The sequence below is a fragment of the Dromaius novaehollandiae genome, chromosome 3 (genome assembly GCF_036370855.1).
Source record: "Dromaius novaehollandiae isolate bDroNov1 chromosome 3, bDroNov1.hap1, whole genome shotgun sequence".
NCBI classification, from domain to species: domain Eukaryota; kingdom Metazoa; phylum Chordata; class Aves; order Casuariiformes; family Dromaiidae; genus Dromaius; species Dromaius novaehollandiae.
In genome coordinates this window covers 105439700-105465420 of record NC_088100.1, presented here as the reverse complement: position 1 = coordinate 105465420, position 25721 = coordinate 105439700, and the positions used below count along the sequence as shown (strand labels likewise).

The 25721-nt window shown below is 39.8% G+C and overlaps 1 protein-coding gene across 10 annotated transcripts in view; it reads left to right on the top strand.

The window, feature by feature from the left end:
* ESRRG (estrogen related receptor gamma) overlaps positions 1-25721 on the top strand; it is a 412544-nt gene that overhangs the window by 21818 nt on the left and 365005 nt on the right. The window contains exon 1 of one of the 10 annotated variants that reach the window (XM_064509687.1): positions 7714-7916. The exons of 7 other annotated variants lie outside the window; for them this stretch is intronic. In XM_064509687.1, coding sequence (XP_064365757.1) covers positions 7819-7916 — 98 coding nt within the window. In that variant the 5' untranslated portion in view covers positions 7714-7818. Of the gene's footprint in view, positions 1-7713; positions 7917-25721 lie in introns of those variants that run through there. 2 more of the 10 variants (XM_064509689.1, XM_064509693.1) reach the window with 2 other exon arrangements.

The window sequence follows — 25721 nt, the reverse complement described above, 5'->3', positions numbered from 1 at the left end:
GGTATAACCTACGTTAGATGATTGTACGTAGTGCGTCTGTTATGCTGCATTTCCACTGAAAATATCCAAAGGCTTCGCATGAAGAAATGACTCATGGTTACATTCTTCCTTGTCTTGAAAGTATCAGTGTAGCTGTTGTGTGTGCTGGGGGGGGGGGGGGGGGGGTCCGTGAGGGTTTTTATGTCCGTATGGGAGTCTGACAGGTCTCCTTTTAGAGGACTTTATAGTTTAAAATGTGCGACGGGCAGAAGAGGGTAAACATGACATTCGGTGTGCTCATTATCAAAATACGGAAAACAAATCGATTGCATTAACTGTGTGCGCAGTATCACAGTGATCCCATACTGTTTCCTCAGAAATTAAAAGGTTACCACTAGAGTACTATATCCCTATCTCAAGCCTAGCACCACTTATTACTGCAACAGTATTTCAATATTAAGTGATCTTAGAGATATTTCATCTTTCATTTTGAATCCTGAATTTGAATCAGCATGAGAATGTCAGGTCTGCAAGATAAGGTATAACAAACTAAGTAGACAGCTGAAGGGCTCCTGGTGAAGGTGCTGCTGAGAAGGATATCTTGGTCCGTTCTCAGTAACCTTGTTTACAGGGACATTTCAGTTGCAACCTGAATTTCAGCAAGGGGCTGCCTAGACTAATGCCTGCGTGTCTGAAACTGTTCACGAGCGCCTTTTGCACTCCAAACCTTGTCTCTGCCCTCGCCGCGTACTCCCTAAAACTTTTCTGGAAGGTTATTATGATTTTCTGATATGAAAATTAAGATGTTTTCCTATGAGGAACACTGCTCTTTGAACTCAGGTACATAAGCAACAAAGTATTCACGAGGCTTGATTTTTTTTTTGCTTCTCTGATGTGTCAGGATCAGTAGTTACACTGGTCTTTTTAACTTTACCTACATAACTTTGATTTATTATATTTAAGTCTCAGGGGTTTTGAACGCATTTTACGACACACTAAGTCGGCTCAAGCTAGAATGTGGAAAAACACGTGTTGTAACAAGGAACGGTTTTGTAGTAATCTTCTAAATTTTAGTTTTCTTTTTCTAAAATTCTCTTAGGAAAATCATGTGCATTTAGAGAGTGAGTGCTAAATGCCAGAAGCCACATTAATGAAGAAAAATGCTGTTGAAATACTTTGGAATAATAAATAGGATATGTAATGGTCAACCACAAGATAAAAATTTTACACTGTGTTTTTATGGCTCTAAATTGGCTGCATTGTAAACCAAGCTCACTACTCTATTAAGTCATCATACTTTTCAATTATTTAAGATTTCTAGCCAAGCTATCTAATATAGTCTTCATTGGGCATATCAGAAAATTATATATAAGGTTGTAATTCCTTGTTGATAGTATGTGAGGGCTTAGTTGTGGATCAGGGTTAAATTTTGACTTATCAGGACAAATATTACAAAGTATGCACACAGAAAAATGATATGGAAATAGCCGCAGTCCTGTGAAATGGGGAGAGTTACAGCCCTGAAATGTACCTAACACAATTTGAGATCCACTCACTAGGAAACCTTGACAGTATCTGCCTTCCAGGTACTGTGCATTTGGAAATACTATATCTCCATTTAAATGCAGATCTTCAGTTTTCTCCAGGGGGCAGTTGGCGAATCTTTCGATTGAACCGCTGGTACTAGAAAAACTAACTGAAGATTTACCCATGAACAAGAGACCCTTTCAAGTCTGCCGGTTTGAAATAATGATTATAAAATTTCCTAATATTGTAATTTTATATTGATTTTAAATGCCTTCTCAAACGTCAAATGAAGGGAATAGTGTCTTTTGCTCAAAGCAGTCTAATGTTTTCACACTTATTTAGCAGTCTTAAGAGATATAACCATTACAGATAAGGTCTTTTGTTTTTACATTGGTATTGTGTTTGCATGGGCGTTTCATCAAATGGACAGAGCAGTCTTGCTTTGATTTTGACCTAGATTCCTCTTGATTATTCCTATACAGCTAGTACCTGGTTATTTCCCGCTGTGAAAATAGGGGAACAACTGTTGATGCTATCTAGCTGGGGCTGCCTGGGCAATAGGCACGCACATCCAGTTACCTCCCCTCCTCCTTGAAGTCTTCATTATTAATGGATAAAATGGTGCTATACTTAAAAGGGAGTGCAAGCAAGGATTTCCTCCCTTGTGAATTGTCATTCTTTGAGCTTTTGATACAAAGAAATACAGAAAAGCCTGGGCGAAATGAGCAAATTTATTTCTGTTTCCATATTTAGCATGTGAACGTTGCAGGCTTGCAGCAAGGAACAAGGCCGTGTTTTATTCAAAACAGGTCTCCGATCCAGGTCGCTCCATATTCACTTGAAAGTCAGCGCCAGTAGGTGTCAGTCCTACTTAGAGGTGCTTGTCCGGTGCAGTCCAGTTTTCCATACTGTTTGCCAGGTATGCAGTTTGCAGCGCAACGCAGGGCTTTAAAAGTCCAGGGCGTAGGGAACGGGAGCTATCCATCTGGGGTGCAGGCGGCACAAACCTCCTTGAAGCAGGGGAGATGAAGGTCCTGGTCTTTTCTATCCTGGGGGCTGTGCACTGGGTTAATTCCCAGCCGCTCTCGCCTCTCCCACCAGGCAGAAGGGTCCTGTCCCAGGTTGCTGCCGGTGTCCCCGTGCCAGAGCCAAGAAGCCAGGGAGTCGTCATCCGCACTGTGCTCACCCATTAAAGGAAAATAACCCGCTGGCCTTGGTACTCTGGAGAAAACATGCACTTCAGCATCTGCGTGGAGTCCAGGCAGATCTGGAAAGTCAAATCCTACTTGCATGGGACTTAATGGCAGAACTCCCATTCAGCTTAATTGATATTCCTATAAACATTTGCAGGTTTGCGCTTCTAGTGGAAGCTACAACTAGATGAGCTTCTTAAACAAATGTTTTGCATACTGAGGTTGAAAGGAAAGTCAAGCCTGATACATTAATGTATAATCTGTGTCATTCTCTCGACATGAGTCAAGTTACTACAAACTGGCAGAAGCACATATGAAGAGGAGATCAGGTGTAAGATCTTCACACACATACGCTTTTGTTAGTATCAGCAGGGATGTTTCTTTTCTGAAAACCTTCTTCTAAGTCTAGTCTAGGCATGCACAAGCTTGCACATGCATATACATATTGAGCAGGGCCTATCCTTTATAACACGATTTTTCCCTTAATATTTGAGCAAGATCTCTTATTATTACTCAACCATTAGGGGAAAAGAAAATGGAACTTTTCTAAAACAGCTTTTCTGTTGGGGAATCTAGTGGCAGTTGCTTTGAAGCATGTGTAATTGATTATCATACATTTATTTTAAAAAGGAGACATAACAAGGAATCTAACATGATGTTTTGGAATATATCTTCTCCCCACAATGTTCTTGAGGGAAATGTAAGGTTGCAGGCATCATTTCATGCCCTGTATGTTTTTGAACATAAATCAAAGAAATTGTTGGAGAGTTATAGATGTTCATAGCAACTGTAGCTATAATAAACACATGCAGTATATATTTTCCAAGCTATTTTGTATGGGTGAAAAGCTGAAGCTGGCATTTTGTGCGAACAATTCAACTTAATCACTGAAAATTTATTTCCTAGTTAGCGTGGATTACCAGTGTAGCATGAAGTCATACACCTTGGTTTAAGTTCATCTGGTTGTGAAGCCTTGGTTAAAATTGGGAAAGAATTTAAATTAGATGTAGACACCTTGAATGAATTATTCCAAATGTCACATTTATAGTGATGCCTTCATGGCAATATTTAAATCTATACTATCACTTATATTGGTTTCAAAATACGCTGGATACTTTAGAGAACAAATAAATGACAAGAACAGTATGAAGAAACAATTTTAATTGTACACATAACACAAAATGTGAGTATAGTAAACAAAACAGAAAAGATTGAATCCTGAATGGCCAGGTAGTGCAAAACTTATAATAAGAACAGGCATACTTATGCTTAGGCATACAAATGTCTTGATGATTGTGTTAGTTTTGGTTTAAAGTCCTAACAGATGAAAAGGGAGAAGTGACTTATGGATGGATTTCAATGAGAAGAGTGCAGTGACTTGGTGTATGAGAATGAGGAAGGTGTTCCATACTTGACAAGAATACGAATGCATTAAAATGCTAAAAAAGACCCCAAAAGTCACAGTATATATGTGTTTGGGTAGACTGGGGAGGGGAAACATTTGGTACCTGTGCAGAAATTAGGCAGGTCTGGATGAGTCTAGTTTGGGACTTGCTATATCAAGCAAAATTCTAAGTGTCTGAGCAAAAAGGTAGGATCTTGGATGTTTCTTGGAGTTTGGCCTTCCTAACGCTATCAGGTGTACTTTTCACTACTCTGTGTGGATTCAGAGATTAATAATTAAAAATGAAGCTGATACTGAAAAATTTTGAGACTAGCTAAAAGGTCTAAAGGTTTAGAAATGTTGTTGTGTTTGTGTCGGACTTGTGTTTTGTGGGGGTAATTTTCAGTCATTCTTCCCTTATTACAGGGCCAGAAACCTCTTTTCTTAAAAGAGAAAGCTGATGTCTTATTACTTGACTCTTGGAAGTACAGTTCTAAAATATGCAACAAACATCCTGAGACTATGCTGAAATTGAAAATTTGCACTATGTTTTATTCGTTTGTAGTATTAGCCTTATACAACTTGCTTGATGATGTCTTTGAATTGTAAGACTGGCACGTATAAAATAAGAGAGCTTTGTAAATTGTTGCAAATGGGGGATGTAAGGAAGGCACGGCATTGCCCACGTCTGGCACCGGTACCAGTTCAGACCCCTAAAGAGCAGGCAGTGGGAGCTGTTTCCCAAGTGCTGCCCTTCTCGCTGGAGAAGGATGGAGGAGGGAGTGGAGACATACTGCTTCTCAGATCTCAACAGCTCTGGGCCTGCTTCCTCTTCATTTCTGTCCTAACTCTTCTTCTCTGTCCTCTCTGAACGTTTTTTGCAGCCCTTCCTTAGTAGCCAGAGTATTTTACCCTGTCCTTTGAAAGCTGGAGAAGGGGCTTTGGATTGTCTTCACATTTTCCCCAAAGTTATCGTGCTCCCTGCCTCATGCAGCTCTGTGAACACTCTGAAAAGTAAATAAAGTGAGCAAATTGGAAAGGAGAGAATAAGGAAAGGCAGAATATCCAGCAGGTTGAAGTACAGGTAGGAGGAGTAGGAGAAGGAAGATTCTGCAATCCCCGTGTGTCCAGAGGTTGTGTCTGATCTGTGTATACCGTTGCAAAAGAAGCGAACTGAAGGAGCCCTGTCCCTGGATCTATATTTACATAGCTGTGACAGATGTGACATGATTGCATAGAAGATATAAGGAGAAGGGGAATCCAAGTCAGAGTGGACATTCCCCAAACTTGACAAATCAAGTTTTTTGGTGTGTGGGGCAAGACTGCCGAATACAGTCAGGTTACTGTTCTCATGCAGGATTCAGGAGTTTCAGCCTTTCTGCATGGAGACTTCTGTATGTTAAAGGCTCTTGATCAGGAAATTTCATTCACTGAAATTCCTACCTTCACAGGGGTTTTATTAATTGTATTAAGTTAGTGTCTTAAGTTCCCTCTGACAAAAAGATTTTGTTTTGCTCTGTGCTGAATTTTTAAAAAACCTAACCTTTCCTGAAGTATTACATTCAAAAGAGACCAGGTGGACAAATGTTGCGAGCAAAGTGTATAAAGTATGTGCAGCAGACTGGGTACTGAGGCAAACAGAGCAGGTTGTCCAAGGTCACCAGCGTTCTTCTGGCAGAACTAGGAGTTGAACTCAAAACTTCAGTTTTTAGTCCATTGCCTTTCTCCAACAGGCAATCCCGGTTTCATAGCTTGAGCAACTGAGGCAGAGAAACTTTGCCTTTGCAACATACATTAAATTTAATGGTGCTGGTTTAGACACAGAAAGGTAAAGCGAAGTGAAGACACAGAAAGGTGAAGCTGAAGGTTACGCAGCCAGTCAGTGGCAGAGCCTGGAAGAGCTCGGTCTCCTAGCCAGAATTTCAGTTCGCTGCCTTGCACCGTCCCTCAGTGGAAAAGGGTAAGATGAATGCTTCCAGCACTTACCGCTCAATTTAATTTCTCCCGTGGCATGGGTCAGGGGTTGACAGGATCTTGCTCTCAGAAGAAGACAAGCTCTTTGGGCATGTTTTGGTGGCAAGGAAGTGTGTGCTGAATCAGTAGCTTACAGTGCTATAAACTGTTGTTACCTTTTTAAAGATTTTTGTTGTTGTCGTTACTAAGCAGATTTATGTTCCTTGTTGCTTTTTTAGTCAAAGGAGCACGAGGACATGAACTACGAGTACCTCTGAAACTTGGGCTACAAACCATTATACTTGTTTGTGCTTGTGAGTGTGCGTGCACATGTGCAACATGCATACTCATACTCAGATAGTGTGTATGCATGGGGCCTCAATTATTTTGTTGTTTGAATCGTTGAACATGCTGTCTTGATGTACTGTCAGTTTTGATTTCTGCCCTTTGGAATAAAGTTCAAAATATTAAAGAAATAACACGCAATATACTAGTAGCTAGAATAGTCATAGCGCTTGAGGGGAAAAGAGGGTGGTGAATAATCTGTCTTTCAAATGCCCAGAAAAAACTCCTGGCCGAAGTCTGCAATTGTGCACTTACAAAAGGCACTCTTCTAAATTTTCTTCCTGAGATTTTATCTTATTCTAGAGAGAGAAGTAGATCCCTTTGTGAAAGCAGCTTGCATGCTGTACAGTTACGTTCTACATGTATGGGGGGGGAACATATGGAATTATTGTTCTTACTATTATCCTGGCCAAGATGTTGAAGCAACAAAATCACAATTAATTATTGTTAATTTTTAAAAATCAAATATGAAGATGTGTTTGGAGGACTGCTTCTCAGCTGAAGAGTCAATATAGCTGCAGCAGATAAAATTTTCAGTGTTGCTGTCCTGGTGTTATTCACTTACTTGGACATCAGTAAGCAGTGCAGAACCAAATCCAAGTTCTGAACTTCTCCCATTTTAGTTCTGGGGGGCTGGGACACAAGCTAAGGCAGCATGGAAAATATTTAGACTCACGGTTTGACTTTGGTCAGAATTCCAAACTTTGCCAAATTTTGGGTGTCACACTCCAAGGTTTTGGTTCCAAATAAGGTATTAAAGGAGAGATCTCCCCCTGCTTCCCCCCCCCCCCCCCCGAATCCATTGCGATTTGTACTCTTTATCTGAAAAAAACAGCTGAGAAGCGTGAGCCTGGCGCAAGGCAGGTTCGAATGAATTTAGGACAAACAGGACACCCACTGCACTTGCTGTAACAATTCTAACGCATACAATGTTTTTGGGTGCAGCTAACAGCTTCTCATCTGCAAACACCACAGGCAAGACAAGCAAAATATATTGTGGTGAATTCTGCAGTTCTTAGTCCTGACAGAGGCAAAACCTCGCATTAAAGTGAATGAGACTTTTGCCTGTATCATGACTGACTAGGATGCAGGATTTCAGATCAGTGTTAATAAAAGTAATACAGTAAATATACAGTTTCAGAAGTCCTGCTGGACATGCCGTAAACCCCACCGATCTGAACTGGGTGAAGTTGTCAAAGGTTGCTTTGCTCTCCAGAGCCTGGCAATAGCTCCACTGAAATGTGATGCCATTGGTTTTCAGCAAAGGTTTCTTTCTGCAGGGCTGCAAACAGAGATCAGCTGCTACTGTGTATACACAACTAGGGAGCAAATCAACCAGCACATTTAAGCAGCCTTTTTAACCCTGAGACTTTCCAAGATTTCTTCTTCACACAGGAAGTTTCTTTATATTGTCAGATTTAGCACTTTGCTCATGTAATGAGATCAGAGCTAGGATCACTGCTGCACAGTAGAAAGACTTCCTTAAGACATTTGTCCTTGAAACTGCACCAAACTCTTGGAAGAACCCAGAACCTGTAAGTATGTATGATATAGGCAACAATAGCACAGTGCAAAGCTGCAATCAACCATTATACAATATCCGATTAGCAGTGCAGGAGGGATTTTTTTTCAGATGTTATGTTACATTCATTTTCAATTTGTTGTAAGGGAGCAAATCAATTCGGGCTTCTGATACAGTGACTTTGCAGTAGATGAGCTAGTAATATGTTCGATTTAACTATTTGTTGCTCTCATGTAGCTTGTGGGACAATTATTATAGCCATCGAACTGTAGAGAACTTTTCTTATATCATTAGGCATTTTAAATGTTTTTAGTATCCATCTTGCAAATAAGTTTTCTTCTTTGCTTTTTGATTTTGGCAACCCCACCCTACGACAAACTATAAATAACAGGGCAAATGGAATTAGTACGTATTGTTCTTAGGTAGCAATAAAACATATTTGTTTGCAGGCTTAATTTACTCGTTAACAACATTCCGCTGCTTGGGGTATTTTTTTGTCTTAATTGAATTCTGTTCAAAGCTGTCTATTTTGTGTTTTACTATCTTGTTTGTGTCTGTTTAAGTTACTTTGCTGGGACTGCAGTCTGGTTAAACCTGTATTTAAGCACTATTTATATGCCGAGCACATTTCTGGTAAAATAAGTGTTCCAGTTTTTTTTTTTTTAAGCTTTAAACAGTACAGTTTTATTAGCATCGAGCACCAGAGAAGGCACAACATGGATGAATGTCAGATGTAGACCACATAACCTAAGTCTTCTGTGCACTAAGTCAGATCTGAACAGGTCCACTTTTGCGACTACGACTAATAAAAGCCTTGAGCTCCCTCTCGATAAATTTTTAATATGCAACAATACTTATGTTTCTAAGATTAATTTCTCCCAGGTTAGCCTGATTGATAGCGGGATTGTGGTTTCTTAAGAGCTTTCTCCGTGAAACCCCACCAAAGAGCTGCATTCCATTTAACTAGTGCATGTAAAAACTGGTAACCATGGCTTCAGCCACCACTAACTGTCGGGAGCAATGACTTGTTGTAAACAATACAAATGAGCCAGGATAGCAGAAGCAACCAGACATGAAATGATTTTAATAGAAATTACGGTAAAGGTCATGTGATACTGTATCAGCTTGTATTCTGTATTAAAGGGCAAGTATTTCAGTTTTTCAAATTGGATTTACATTGTACGTCTCCAGTAGCTTCACATTTCTGTAAGACTCACGGAAGAGCAAATGAAGCCGTTCTTTGGAAATGTTTCTGTTTAATCCCACATTATGACTTAGGCCCTGATTCTGAAAATGTATGAATATTGATAAACTAAGCAGTGTGATTATTCACAGATTTAAAACTAACTACTTGTGTAAGTGTTTGTAGAATCAAGGCCTTAAGAGGTAAGTTACTAGGAAAAAAAACCCCTATATTCTAAAGAAATAGTAACCTGACACTAAAGATAAATCATGAAAATACAAGTTTTAGTACTGTTGTGTGGCTTGGTTGGAGATTTCTGTTTGTTTTGATAACAGAAAAACAAGTTATATTTATCTCTCTCTCTCTTTTTTTTTTAAATGTTATGACTTTCATTTCTCATCCATCATTCCTCAGCTCCTCTTCCTAATTTATAGCCTCTCTCTTTTGGAAAACAGGTAAACCATAGTGTCAGCTATTATAATACAGCATGATGATAGGCACATGCAGATCCCATGAGCAGTCGTGCGTCCTATCTCAGGAATTTCCATCCCTACAAATCTTTGCTGACTCCCAGCTGTCACATGGCTGTCACTCACAAATTCTAACCATAACCAAATCCTTCTCCATGTGCATGTGCTAACCAAACCTTTCTGAGTACACGTATACGCACAATGCACAAATGGCTCTGCTTAATCACTGGGTAAATCAGGCTCTCCCCAAAGCCTGCTGCATTCCACTAATATTTCTCCATTAATTTGTTCTTCGGTGCTGCTTCCTTGTCATGCCTGTGCTAGCTATATGCGCTTTGTAAGAAGGAACCTGGAATAATAATAGTAGGCAGTAAGTAAGCAGTGCAAACAAAAATAACTTGGAGCTTTATTGCATATAACAATTCCCCACTAATTCTAAATTCACAACTTCCATGGCCCCCTAAACCTGTCCAAAAATTTAACCCTTAATGTTCTGCAGACAACTTTGTCTTCTTGCCTTATACTGTTTTATGCATTTACTTGTCATAATATTTATATTATTTAGACAAATTACATTATAAGATTCCTAGAATGGAACTTTGATTACTTCTATATTTATAGTGTCACATCTATGTTGTTTTACCAGTCATTGTGATTTATATATTTTTCAACGAGAAGTATTTAATAGAATTTCTCATCAGCCTGTTACAGCTGACCAGTCTCTCTCAAACACAGCTTGCAACTAAAAATTTATAGGTAGATACAGGACAAATCTTGCTTTCTATTCTGAGCTGACTTGCCAACCTGGCTGGGATTGCCTGTGTGAGTACGGAAAGTAAGGTTTAGCTTATACATAGAGTAGCAGCAGGCCACTCGCTTCATACAGGCAAAAGTTGACTGACTTCAACATAAAATAAGTACTTTTGAAAAGCAAGTAAAAGGAAAGCCCTTGGATTAAGCAGGAATACTTGGAAAAATAAGCCATAATGAACAAAATATTTTGTGTTGCAGGCCTGTGTCAGCATCGGAGGTGGTCACCCAGGGGGTACCTGTGTAAATCAATCTACTTTACAACTTTATGAAAAGGGAGGGGGTGGCTAAACAGAAAAGGCACTGCCTTAACTTTGCGAACAGCACCTGGTAGGAATCCAAAATTGAAAGTAAAATGCAGGTCAAAGCACAGCGAGAATCCAGACCAATATCCAAGTAAATCGGGGAAACCACACTGGCCTCCTTACCATGTGCTAATTACCAAGCATTAATAATTCTTAGACCCCTTGAAGAACTGGGGGGAAGTCAGAGTCAGACTGCCTGCCAGGAGAAACCGGGTTGCCATTTGGAGAGATACTGAAGCAGACGGGGGGGAAATGTGCAGAGTGGTTCCCTGGACTTAACGAACATGGGGCAACAGGCAATTTTCCTTTGCTCAGAATATCTCTGGCATCTTCACAATCTGTGACGTAAGTTCTTGTTTACTCTCATGTATTTTGCATCAAGTACTGATTTTGTAATGTAAAACTTTCAGAAGTTAGTGGGTGGTTTCCCAGAACTCTTTTTCCCGTCTGCAGACAGGGAGAACTAGAAGACACTTTTCCCCTGTTTTTGTCCCAGTTTATGAAGTTCAGATACTGTGTCAAAGGGTACCTGAAGAAGATTTAGGTAATAATTCTAATTTGAGCCAGAGCTCTGTGGAGATGTATTTGAATCCTGGAAGTGGAGAACTCTGGTGCTTTATCCTTAGCAAGTCTCAGAGTGTGCAGTAATTTAAATGTGTGCAATGCTAGGTAGAGCATATTTTGGGACAAGATGAAATATTTACCATTAAAATAATTAGTAATAAAAATGCTAATCTCCCTTCTAAACACCCTTATATGGAATTATAATGGAAAGTTATATTTTCTGATTGTAATTCTAATCTACTACTATTGTTGAAAGACTACTTTTGTCACTTAGATATTGTTTGTATATGCACATACATTGACAACTCTGTCAACTAAATTCAAATTGTGTAGCACAGGCACCTTGAAAAAAGAGAGGTGCCACATAGAGGGTAAGCCAAGGTCCAGGACTGCTCACACTTTACCTCACTGTTGAGACCACCTGCAGTGGCTCAGATAAGTGAGAAATAAATGGGTAGCCCTTGTCAGGTGGACTCCTGGCTATGAAGAACTGGACTAAAACTATTCAGTTTCATGGAGCATGGCAAACTATTTGGTCACTGAATGATAGAACATTGTTCTTTCAATTATTAACTCTCCTTAAGGAGTACAGTGGTTTATAATTTTGTGCTCCTTTTTAGTTTTACCTTTTAGCTGGTGTGGTAAGTGAAGTTTTTTGATGGCCCCTATAACCTTTTTGGGTTTTGTACATTTTCAAGTTTGTTTCTTCCCATGAGTTATTGAAGACCCATGATTTATGAGTTATGAAATTCTCCAGGTCAACAAAACTATCTTGGGTCTAAAGACAGAATTGTGATCAGAATTAGCTGGATTAAAATTAGCTTTTGGTGGCTAGAACTCCTCTCTGATTATGCTGCATTATTCCTTCGTACAAAATAAAGTCATTTTCTGTGTATTTCAGTTTTGACAGAACCAGACTGTTGCTGACCATCAACTTTTGCATGCACAGACTCTCTCCTTCCTGGCAAGGCTTTAGGCCCAGATCCACAAAAAGATTAGATGCCTTAAGTGGGACTTAAATGGGATTTAGGCATTGAAAGCAAAAACTGAGATTCTCAGTATTCCCCCTGAACTGCCACCTAACCTTAGAAGTTGCCTAGCCTGTGTGAGTTTTCAGTATTCAGCTTTCCCAGGGGGCCAAAGATCTGCTTCTGGATGTTCTCAAGCACTTCCATCCTGACAAGGTCGAGCCTCTCTGCTCCTGCCTTTTCCCGTACGTCCTGGCAGACTTCAGAAACCAGGAGCTCCTCTTGCAAAACGGTGACTCTCTGTGTGTGATGTCTCACACCTTCTCCAGCTCTGTCCTTGAAAGAAAGGATTCGCAGCTAAGTTTCTCTCAGGAGCAGCCTAGGACCTTTGAAAAAGACTTCAGAACTGAGGAATCTGAGTATCGCAGCTTAAGGCACGTAGAGATGAGGTGCTGTATTCAGAGACAGCTCTGCCTTCGTCGTTTGCTGCTGGGAGTCCCAGGCTAGTCCCTGGTTGGCAATGCCACTTATGAATTCGCTTGCACTGCCCAAGGCACTAGGGTAACCGACAGGGCTGAGCACTACGTTATATGGGCGGAGCACCTAAAAATCAGGTACAAGGATGCAAAATGTTATTGCACCGAAAGGGTTTTTTTGAGCAGCCAGGCTTTGGTACTTCATAACAGCAGTTTTGGGCTGTCATTGAGACTTTTGCTGTAGCTCGCAGAAATCGCTTAGGATTTTGCCTGTCTCCGTGATGTGTGGCAGATGCATAATTTTCTGAAAGTCAAACCCATTGGGGTGTTCCATGTGTGAACCCAGAAATAATAATCACTTTCGAAGATTTCAGCCTTAAAAATTGCTTGAGCTGTAGCTGGATTGAAAGCTGTCTCGCTTTGCGGAGGCGAAAGCAAATAATGTCTCGTTAGTAGCTGAGTAAGTGGTCCTGAGCCATCACTTGTTTTTCAGCTGTACTCGTGACATTTCGTGTGTTCTTAGCCATGTCTGTTGTTTGTTTAAATCCAGCTCAGTTCCTTGATTTATCAGTTTTCTGTAGACTTTTGTTCGAGTAGTCCCAAATGCTATCCTATTTCAAATAGATGCATCCTTATCAGCAAATAGCCTTTAATCTATAGCTTTAACTCTTTCACAAAACTCTGCATAGGTTCACTTTGACCTTTTATTTTATAAAATACTGCTTTTTTCTTTTTTCTGAGGTGTTGTGTTTAGGAAATATGTAAGAATTTCTCCTGAACCATTCCTTCTTTTTATCCCAAAGTTGTAAATGCCCGTATCATTTAATATACATTGATAGGTAAGAACATTTTTTCTTTTTCATTTTTCTTCCCGAAAAAGAGAACTTTTTCTCAGACAAGTTCCTGGTTTTCTAATTTGTCAGAGATAGCCAGACTGCACAGGACCTCAATACTATTCATTGTGGTTTTGATTTATTTACGTGTGTACAATTCTCTACACAGCAATATAGAACTTAAAACATATCTGTATAGAGGTATAGCCTGGAAATTATACAAGCACATAATAAAATATGCTCTTTGAAATTTTAGAAACTTCAGTCATAAAAATCATATATGTGTAGTGAATAAACTTAATGTATAATTACAATTATTATATGCATTCCTTACAAGAACCAGTTGTGTATGTATTTAGGTAGATAAAATTGGTAAGACTGATTATAATAATGATATTCTAATAGATAAATATATTATTTGTATACCTTTAAAACTGATAGAGGGAAATCTGTTACTTACATGGAGGCTACATGTATCATAAATTATCCTGTAACTTTCAAGCCACTGACTTTACCTTTTCAGAACAGCATGCTTGAATTATAGTACATTTATTTTGGTATTTTAATACGTACAAGCATTGGCTTATAAGCTTATATTTTAATATTTCAAAGCACATCTTTTATAATTTCATTTGTACTTTTGAATTATTTGTCATATAATCCAACTGTGATATTCGAAGGACAAACAGTTCTGTAAATTTTGTTAGAGGCAGTCTAAGGTTGCCTGTTCTGTTGTTTTACCTTTTCTGCTGCAAGAGACGATGTGCTCCTGGACTTGCATGGAGACACTGACACGTTACACGGAGTGGCAAAACTGAGCACAAATTGTGTATAGCACATTAAGGTGATACAAAGAAACCCACTGCTGTCCAATTGCAGGGAGGAGCTGGTACTGTGAATGTTAAACCATAATGCATAATGAATGTATGGCTGTTGTATGTAACCAATTTTAAGTATAGGAAGTTCAGCAAATATTGTGTCTTTGTGGTTGCCAGATCACTTACATGCTTGCTAAGTCCTATATACAGCACTTCCGTTTGTTGGGTTACTCATTGAGCTTTTAATAGTCAACTTAATTTTAGTTAAGGTTCAGTTTAGTAACTCCAGCAATTAGTGGAAAATATTGCCAGCATTCATCTGGTGAACCATATTACATATGATATGCACATGCACAGTATACGAGGAGATAAAAGATAAAAGATCAATTCTTATGGATCCCATAATCACTGGCTTTTAAGGATAAATTACAGAACCTTTTAATTATTGTGGGTAATCTTGCAGAAAATTGAATCTTGAGTTTGCCTGTATGAGGAAGTTTGGTCTCCGCTGCTGGCCATGGCTCCCTGGCGCTGAGAGCGGTGGGCACCGCGCAGGTGAAACGCTGGCTCTTAGGTGAGCTCAGAGCCCACGTGGAAGCAATCGCACTTTGCGGGCAAGCTCTGAGCCTGCTCCTTCTTGGTTGCTCTGTCTTTGAAGGCAGCTTTGGAGCCTGCTGAAGGTAAGCGGGGAAGTCTGTGTCTCAACTCTTCTCAGACATTTTTATGGGTTGTTTCATGGGTACAGGTGAAGGATTACAGGTGAGATTTTTTTTGCCCTGTTTGTATAAAAGCGTGGCTACAACTCCAGGCTGTCCTATCGCATCCTAAAAAAATGAAATACCAGGGACCAAAACAGTAATGAAGAACTAATTTGGAAAGAAGGGCAAAGGTGGCATGGCAAAAACGTAATGCAGCAGGAGGATTTTTCTTTTTGTTAAGTGAACAGGTTAAAGAATATGCATCTGCCTGTATGTTCCTGGAAAATAAAGGCCAATATGCTCTCACAGAATAGATATTACAAGGACAGTTAGAGTGGTGTCTTTGCCGTGTTGGTTATGGTCTCTTCTGAACTAAGATTTCTCATATCCCTGAATACCTAAAGACGCATGTCTCTCTGACAAAATCAGTAGAAATTATATAGTAGAGTAGGCATAAGGGCTTATGCAGTTCTTATCATAATTCTGCCCTTTGCTCAGAAGGAAATGCTGGTTACTGTTTGGAGCAAGGTTCGGGAGCGCGTGTGCCCCTGGGCTGGGGCGACCGGCAGATACAGGATCCAGCCCGCTGGGCTAGACCATTTCAGCACAAGGTCAGTGTATTGAAACTGTCTTGTGTGCACAGGATGCTACTCCAGCTAGATGAACACTGAGGTAAGTAAAGGTAAATTTTTTTGCTATAGAAACCTAATGCAGAAAAGGCAAGATTGGCAACAGGCTCCTCTCGAGTTACAGGAAGGAGGCAGCTGAGAACTCTGATTTATAGGAGGATGTAGTTAAGTGAGGATCTTTACATATGAAATCATTCTCCAGCTTCAAGGCAAAGCATACAGCATCGTCTTGGCTTCACCGAGCTCAGCGGGAATCAGCGTTGGTGTCTTTGCAGAGTCGGTACACTCCCGCAGTGCTCTGCGTAAGAGCCGCCTTACCTGTTACGCAGACCCCAGTACTGGCTTCAGCTGAATCCTCACCATCCCTTTAGGTCTGATTTTTACAGGAAGGGTGTAGCTGCTGATAATATTGTAGGATAAAGAAATTTTGCCAAAGTCAGCAGTTTTAAAGCCTTCTATTTTACATTTTGACCCTGTTGTTTTGAGTGATACCAGCATAGAAATTGAGATATATGCAGTGCTTTTTCAAAGCAGGGCAAAAATGTATTTTTTTCACTTTTAAACCAGGAAACTGAGAATCAAGATTTGGATACTAATCATAAAAGAGACCTCCAAGAGGAAAAATAGCAATACCTGCCCTGTAGGAGCATTTGTTTGTAAAGTAATTGAACTCCTTGACAGAAAGGAGCTTTAAGGACTTAGCTTTAAGGACTAAGCAGTTACTCCTCTTTGAAAGAAGGCTGCATTTAGGCTTCTATTAGAGTCTCCTTTATTTATAACAAAACCTTTGAATATCATTTCCAGTATGTTCAGCTATCATAAATGATGCGATAATGAGGACAGAGTATAGGTCACAAGTCTGCAAATATGTGCTAGGAGATGGTGAGCTTAACCTACCAGGTGAAAGAAAGGTTAGTATAGCAACTGCATGAACACTTCAAAGCATGCAGCTAGTTTGCTGCACTAACTTAATTATCCCTGCTATAGATATGTTTGACAAACATATCTATAGCTCAGATACTGTTACTTCACAGTGGGAGATAGCAGAAGGCTTTTATGTGGTTGCCAGTTGACTGAATCCTTCCTTCTACTTCTTGCATTACTCTTTTCAAGGACTTTCCCCTACCTCTTGACTCGCTTGGTGAACAGAAACGTATCCCTTTCCTTTTAATGGGGGAAAATATTGTAAGATGGGGAATGATGCAGCCTGATGGGATGGGCGTAAAATAATTTTAAAGTAAGTCTGAGGAGGAGTTCTTCTTTTAACCAACCGCTTCCTGAACCAACCACATCTAAGCTTTTATGCTGTATCAAGTGTATTGTGGTGTCAGCATTGTTTCTCAGCAAGCATCCTGCATCCTCACGTAGTTCTACAGGGTGTTTTTGAGCATCCCAGTGTTGTTGACTTTTTCTGCGAACAGTGTGATCTGAAATGGAAAGAGTCAGGATTACAAGCACTACTCATCACACAGAAATGCAATACAGTGCCCTGTTCTTTGACACTAAAATGTGGCCTGCTGTTGGCAAGCTGTGGACTTTAATGGGCAAAAACTGTGGGGAACTTTTCAGCTTTTTAGTCTTTCTGCTTCTGTAAAGTCTGTTACAGAGTGAGGTACAGTTTTTAAATGTGCTTATTTTTAATACTTATCCCTTGAGTCTGGCTGATAGATGGGGAGCGTGGAGGCTGGAAGAACGCTAAAAAGATAATGTGTCTACATACATTAAAATGGAGTAAACAAAAATAAATAAACTTACATGAACACAGAAGAGATCTGCTTTAGGGCCACTCTTAAGTCCTGTCTTAGATGGCCTGTAGTAAAAAGTATTATCTTAAAAAGATGCTCTTTATGTCCCCGTTAGACTGAATTTGCTCAAACTAACTCATTAGCTAGCAGTTCTTACCAGAGAGAATGCAGATAAAATCTTAGCCAGTTTTTTTCCTTTTCGTTCCAAGCAATACAATTTTCATTGCAAACCTTAAAAAAAAAAAGAGAGAGAGAGAGAGAGAGAGATTTGATGTGCATTCTTTTTCATACGCAAGTTATATTAGCTCTCTTGTTCGGAAACCCATATACATTGATATATGCTGAATATCATTTGCTCAACAAAGACTTAAAATTCAGAAGCATAGTCCAAAGTCTGATGAGTTTCTTTGGTGTAAATGTGGAAGTTATCCACTGTCTTTTGAGTTGTTACTCTGGTTTTCCACTTTTTCAGCAAATATCAAAACTTGCCTGTTGACTATGTAGTTTTCTGATTTGAGAATGCAGGAGATCACTGGTATGTTTTATTGATTTGTTTTGCACTCGCTACAGTTTTTTACAGTTCATGCTGAAAGTGAAACTTTGCGCTTTACAAGATTTTATTTGTTCCATTTTGGCCATTTGAATTTTTCAGAGAAACCATAGTTCTGTGATAATTTCTGCAAGCTTGTCTCTTAGGGAAGAGAGTAGAGTTTTCTCTATTTCTGATAAATTCTTCATGGTTTTCTGTTTGCTTCCTCTATGATAATACAGTAAATTTTTATTGTCTTTTGCTGGTTGGTGAACTTACTATTTCTTTGTATATGGGAGAGAATAAAAGTTTTGAAAATAGGAATGCATAGCTTGGTTTTTGTCTGCTTTCCTATCGTAACTGAAAGGAGGATAGCATCTTATGTGCAGTATTACCAATGCATGCAGTAGTAGATGGAGCAACATATTTGCATTGTGAGCATTTTTGAACACACAGCATTTGAAACAAGGTATTATAAGCAATTAGTGAATAGAAAATTAAGGAAAAAATTCTTTCTTTGATGCATGCTTGCATCTTTCCTTTGCAACTATAAGAGAAGAGTGCATATACCTGTAGTTAGTGATGTAGTCTTAGGGAAAGGGCAAGAGCCTTAAAGTCAAGAGTAGCGGGTTGCATTCTGGCTCTTTCCCAGTCTGTACGCCTCTGTAAAATGTTTTGAGATTTCTGGATGAAAAGCATTATAAAAGAGCTACGTGGTATTTAAGCCTGCTTAGTTAGACTTAGCTAGGCATTAGCCTGCATTATTTTCTGGTTTGCTTAGTGTATGAATAGAGTGTGAAACTGCTAGCAGAGCCTTTTGTTCTTGAACACTGGCACTTTCCTTCAGCTTCCTTTTTTTCTGGCTTAAGCACACATTATTGGTGGGTAAAGCATACAGCAGCTTTTTGTGCAATAAGAAGGTGCATAAATAACAAGCATATTGAACCACGAACAACAAATAGTTTTATGGATACCTCTAAAAGAATACTGCCCCTCTCAGTGTATTACTGTGGAGACCTGACAGCTACATGCTGTCTGGTGATCATTCATGTGTCTGGTACTTCTTCAGTGTACTGCAACTTGTTCTCTATCCCATTCTGATAAAGGGCTGCTTCTGTGCACCCTAAACAGTGACAGGAGACCAATGGGTAGCTTCAGAGCCCCATCTATAACAGATCTGTATTTATTGCTTTATTAGTATATGTGCCCCTTCCAAATATAACTTCTAAGGCAGGACTTCCAAACTACCACCATCATGGAAGGATGCATCTGTAAGTGTAATGTAATGGCTGCAGCTGACCCCAGTTCTGTGCTCAAACACTTTTTTTGCCCTCTTCTCTGGGATTAGGGCAGCCGGCTGGATGTCTCCATATTGAGATGAAGTAGCTTGCATAGTACTAGATGTGTGCTGTATAGCTTGGGAATCTATGCTCTAAAAGGGTCTGTAACTACAAGTGAAGATTTCTAAAAAGGGGGTGCTAATCTGGAAAAGTTGTATGAACAGTGATAGTGTTAAAGGAAGTCTCTGAGCCAGAAATAGCTGGAAGTTGGGAAAAGTATTCTGGGGAATTGTCACTATCTGCCTGCCCCATAGTCTTCACTAAGCGTCTGCTGCTTGCCACTGTCACAAATAAGTCAGTAAGCTTAAGTGGCCCTTCAGTTTTAGCTGCTGTGACCATTCTCTTAGGTACATCACAACATAGATGATCATGTATATATGTTTATGTTTGCATGTGTATGGCAGAGTAACCATTAATTGTGGAATATATAGCAGTGGCAACATTAACCGCTTTTCTTCATAATCCCTTTTCTGGCAGTTTCTCTTTTCTGGAGTTAGTTTTCTCCAGCTTGTATGAAAATTTTGTTGACTACTCTTCACACTTGAGATTTAAGCACATTCAGCGAGCTTATTTCTTCTTTGTTGCTGTCTGGGTATCTTCTGTAGGGAGACCTTAAAGTCCTGCAACTGAGGCTCTGTATTTGTAATTCAATGTATAAGTTCACCAGAATGGCATGTTTAATTTTTTTTTTCTCTTTTGCCTAATTGACTCTTTGCCTAGTCCACATCTATAAAAATAAGGCCAGGCTGTGACATAAATTAGATGACCTAAAACTGATGTTAAATACATAGTCTTCTGTCACAGCAAACATAGAGACTGGACACTTGTCGTTTTAATGTCTTACAGACACTTCTTTTAGGTTCAGTGTGAAGTGTTAGTGTGTTGACTTCATGAATCTCAGAACATTTGGTTGTCCTGCAATACAGTGATTTCACCTACTCATTTTTAAGGGCCTGTACCACTTCTGAAGCCTAGCAGCTTCTCCAAAATACTATTTAGTTAATCTGAAAACAACATTGTCTCAGAAATATCCTTGTCTAGAGTTTCCACAAAGTCCGTAAGTGCTTGATACATGATGGGCTTTTTTTTATCAAGCACCTGCTTTCTTTGCCTAGCTCAGTTATGCAGCAAGGTTGTTTTTACAGTACTAAGAAGTGAGCAATGTATTCCACGTGCCACCAAGCTTTGTAAAGAATCTTACTGATGACAATTTCACAGCTGCTGAGAAATAGGCCAAGCCTTCCTCATAAAGTGACAGTTAGGAAAAGAGCATGTATTCCATTGGGATTGGCCATGTGTTCTCCCAAACTACTTTCCTCTTGAAGGAAAATGCTAACTCTTCCTCACTATGCAACGACAGACGGTGGCAGAAATCAGTTTCCACTGAAAAGCCACTTGGTCGTAAAGTCTCAAAAATGTTTTGGAATTGTAAAAACAAATTCTTGGCTCCTGGGCTACCAGCAACCTACTAGAAATGAGACATGAAACAATTTAACAAAGCCAAGAGCCTGTTTGGCCCTGAAAGAAATTTTTATGATCAAACATTTTAGAAATTAAAACTTTTCCATATGTACGGTCTAGACTTCAGAAGCGCTCAGTGTTTTATGGGTGTTACAAAAATCAAGCTCTTAACTTCTGGATACCGATTGCTTGACCAACTACTAAAAAAGCAGCCTTCAAAATATGCAGAATGACCTCCAGCTGAGACAAGCTTAATATAGCCCCTACTGGCTTAGTCAGGTGGAACCTTCCCTTTTGGCTCAGCTGATTTGCTGCCCACAGACCATGAAAGTCCCAGGGCTCTGGTAACATACAGGGACACAAAATTAATGCAGAAACAGCATAGGCCACTCTACTGAGTGGTTAACTCTAGTATAGTGTACAGCCACAAGTTGTTGGACACAGCAGGTTCCTTTGGTGATTTCTGTGGCTCTTTAGAGAGCAATTTAAGAAATACGATGTGTTTCTTGATGCTCTCTCCCCTGCTTTTTTTCTTTCTTAGAACTGCACTCTAGATATGCCCATGTATGCCATGACTCTGTGAAATAAACAGCAACATGTTTTTCCCTCCAGCATTTCCACTGTGAAGCTTAGCTGCTCGTAGAGCTCCATACATTGAAAATAGTTTGATAGGTTACTTGTGTCACTTCTGGGACTTTCCATAGATGTGGGACATAAAAGACACTTGCAAGCCATCTCTTGTTATGTATTGTATTAGAAATGTATACCAAATTATAGGGTAATGTCATGTCACCAGAAACACAGAGCAGATGGAAGTATCTTTCCACATATTGACTCATGTTACTCTCATGAAAAGAATTTGTTTCTCTCCTTCTGTCAAGCCTGCTAGCCTCTGGCAAATGATACAAAGCCCAGTGAGGAGAACTTTACCAATAATGTTCAAGTGACCACCTGGCTTAAATATATTGTTGCTGGCTGTTACAGTCTGCATCAACAACTGGAGTAGCCTGTCCCATTTGTTAGGTTTTGTGTATCGTGCCTTAGATCAAGCAGTGCTGCTCCAGATTGAAGAGATCCCACTGAATTTACTCTAGGGGAAATAAGTATTCAGCTTTTATGAGGAAACCTCATCAGCCTCACAGCCCTAATATCTGTGTTTGTCTGAGGCTGTTTGTTTGGAAAGTTCGACATCCTGGACCCTTTGGAAACTAATCCAAATAAGGCAAGACCCAGGGCACTGACCTGTACTTTAGTATAAAAAATGCCACCCCAAACATGCAGTGCGAGCTCTGTGCTTTAGCTACCCAAAACACGGTTTGTAAACTGCCAGTGAGATGCTGACAAAGAAAATAATTGCAGATGTGCCACGAGCAATGAAGCAGCAGATCCCGTCCGTGTTTCTGTGGTTTGAGAGTGGTATGTGACTTGATGAGAGTTCAGTTCTCTGATGGAAAACATGTGAAACTGAACTCAAAAGGGAGTCCATGTAATCATTAACTGACTCACCTTCTGGATGTGACAAGTAATGAACCAGTCTAAACTTGCCTGGAGCTTTCTTTGGGACAATACCCATAGGGGAAACCCTCACATGCTCAAGCGAAGCGTTATCAAATGGGCCCTCTCTTCTCCCCAAATGCCAGCTCTTTTCTGTCTTGTCTCTAACCACCTGAGGACATCTAACTGCTGACCTCAGCATCCCAGCCAGCATTTGCATCTTGGGGCTTGAGTACAGGATAGTAAAATCCCCAACACAGCCTTTATACAAGAATTGCATGTGCTTTTTGTTTGCTTCTTCTTGCTAGCCTGCTTCCCCACAGCCAGGGAAACATTTTATCTGCCCTCACTGGGATTTTCGGTTTGCAAACCTCTTTAACCAGCATTTGGCTCTTTCCACTTTCTTACTTTGATTTGGATGACTGCCTGAAGCACCTGCTAATGGCCTGAAGCGTTCAAGCCGAAATTTGCAGTTTGTGTACCGCACACACTCAGACTGTTAGTACCTGCCTTCTGGAGCACCTGCTACACTATTTGAGCTGAAGAGCCTGCTCTCTACTTGCTGACAGATGCACTCTTCACAATACTGTCTTTCTTCAGCTTCCTCCTGCTCTCTCGGTCTGTGCCGTACCCTGTACGTCAGCTTTGCCTAGGCCTTCAAGGTAGCATCAATGTGCTTGTTCTAACACTTGAGCGAAGAACAGGGTTTCTCCAGGTACAAAGGAACTGGGCACAATACAAATGTAAAACAGCCGTTGTAGCAGCCTTAACTATTTAATCACAGTGCTCCAGAGTGAACTTTTAGAAATGTTTTTTAAAGAGTGTTTTATAAAGAAATTTTGACCCAGGGGCAGGTTTTGAAATCACCTAGAAGATCTGTGGTAGTCAGAAGTAGGAGGTGAATGGAAATGCAGTATTCTGTCCAGGAGACCACGTTGCTGCTTTACAGAGAAGGACCAAAAGAAATTCTCGAGGCCTGAGGAATGTTCCTCCCTTTTTGAGGGTCTTTTGCACACTGTTTTGTATGGATGATCCTGATCCCTGTTAGAATCAGTTCTGTGCACCATATTTCATGAGAAAATTCTCATCCCTGGCAAGGAACAATCCTAACGGAGGAACTTATAGCAGGATTTCAGAGGTAACGTGTTCCAAGAGGGCATTTTCTTTCCAATGCTGCCATCATAAGCATTAGCTTTCTCATGGAGTCTTGTTTGCCTAGGATATCATTTGCATTGACCTTCTCTTCCCAAAAAAGTGCTTGTTTTCTTTGTTAGAATGACTGCTGTTAACAGTTATAGAAGAAACGTAAGTATTGGCTTCCTGCCTGAATAGTTACACCTACATTACCTGCCAGTCCCTTTACCGGAAGGATCATTCTCCTCCCCACCAAGTTGTATCCCATAATTCAGTCACATCATGCCCTCCACCTACCTGCCATGTTGATGGAAGTCCTGTTAGTGCAATGTAGGATTTCCCTCAGGAACTACAAAGTATTTTCCTGTGGTGCTGTGCTGCAAACTTGGGCTCTTCTACACTAGAGACATCCGTTCTTACAGAACTGGGTATGGTACGGTTTGCTTTTTCTCATAGCTTTCATTTGGTTGCCTCAAAATAACCCTAATTAATTTAGTGGAAAGGAGACTTTAGTTTACTCCCATGATGGGATTGCTCTTTGTGCAGATCTCTTGCAATGCTATATTTAGGTATGTTTTATGGAACACCATGTGACCTGAATCAAATAACTTCTGAACTACTAATCACGTCTTTGACACTGACTCCCTCTGTGGCTTCGGGGTATTTTATGATTGTTTTCTTCTATACAGAATGAAAGCAAAAATACTTACCTAGCTTGTAAAAGCTGTTGGCAGAGTGAACAAAAATGTAAGATGTTGTTTTAATCTAAATACCATTTTGTTATTTCTATTCCTCATATTTTTATTGTTTTTTAGGTGTTTAATTTCAGGAAATGATTCTTTACCATCTTAGCTTGTTTAATAGATCTCTGTTTCGTCACTTTAAAAGAAAGAAACAAACAAGCTTCCTCTGTATTTGTAGATCAAAATAGGGTAAAGTGGAAAAAATGCCATCATTTCCTGTCCCATGCAAACTTCCTTCCTTCGTTTATTAGTTGGTCAGCCCATGCAGATGAAAAGCCCAAAATGCCAACCTGAACTATTTCCCCTCAAATTAGCTGTATCCCTTTTTTTAACAGGTGAAATTGGTTATCTGCTTGGTTTTTTTTTTTTCTCCTGATTCTTCAAGTTATGCAGGCAGGCTCGTATCCTGTCATCATCCACTGCTCAAGGCCACTCAAGCCCTGGAGGCAGCCAAGCTAACTTTGGCTCTAAATCCAGCATGGCTCAGATTTGAAGCCTGTCATCCATTTCAAGGCGTTTTCTCTTTGTTGTTCATGTCCACAAGTACCACTTTCTGTTTCTTGGCTACTTCTGTGGGGAGCTGTGATATTGGCATTTCTTTCGGCTTTACCTTTTCTGCCCTTACCCCTCAAGGCTTTTTGATGGGCAGCTGCATTCGTCAGGAATTGTACAGGAATATGGTTTGACTGGTTAGTTGGTAGTTATTCAGACAAAGAATAGAAGAATATATGAGGCTACTTCTCATCCTTTAGGAGGTAGAGAACTGAAAGGAAGAGAATCCTTATTGCAAAGCAGGTTTATAGAGTCAAATTGTGAGTACTGGCTTGCTTTTTTTCTTTTTTAACTCCTTCAGAATGAGATCATTTGGCCAAGTGTTTATTGTTTCCCTCCTTCAATAGTATTAAAAGGCAGAATAATACATATAACAAAAATTGGCTTTAAGGAAAAAGGCAGATAATGAAATATCTGCAAAAGACTCTGCAAGTCTGTATCTGACAGAGAAAAAGCATTTTTGTATTTGAAGCTCTGAAATATAACAGCACCAGGCCAGTTGGGGAAAATTTGTTTGAAGATGTATTACGTTCCACGATCAAATGGAAAAAATGGCACCTGTCATCATATTTAGAAAACAGCTGGGTAACATGGCGAAGTGCCATGGTCTCTTTTCACATGGCCTTTATGCTGAAACCATCCAAGCTCCATTCTCAGCAACTGGAGAAACCCTGTGACTTTAAATGGTTACAGAAACATCTACTTAGGGGCCGGCTCTTATTGCAGCAAAGTCTACTTCTTATGCTCCTAATTAGCCATTAATGGATTATGCTTTATTTTTATAACCAACCCAGCAGGCACTCTTCTATAGTATTTTTCAGCTATTTTTGGTAGCATTGTGCATGTATCACACATTTTCATTTTGAACACACAGAAAATATTTGAAATAAATCTCTGAGACTTTCAGCACTCAAATATTTAATTTGTGCCTGATTAGGCATGTCCTAAATGTTTTTTCTTTTATCTAATATCTTAAAAAACTGTAATGGGTTAATGGCCCTCTCTGATCTAGACTTTGATGCTGAATCTCCTAAATACACACACATTGTTAATTAAAGTATTTATA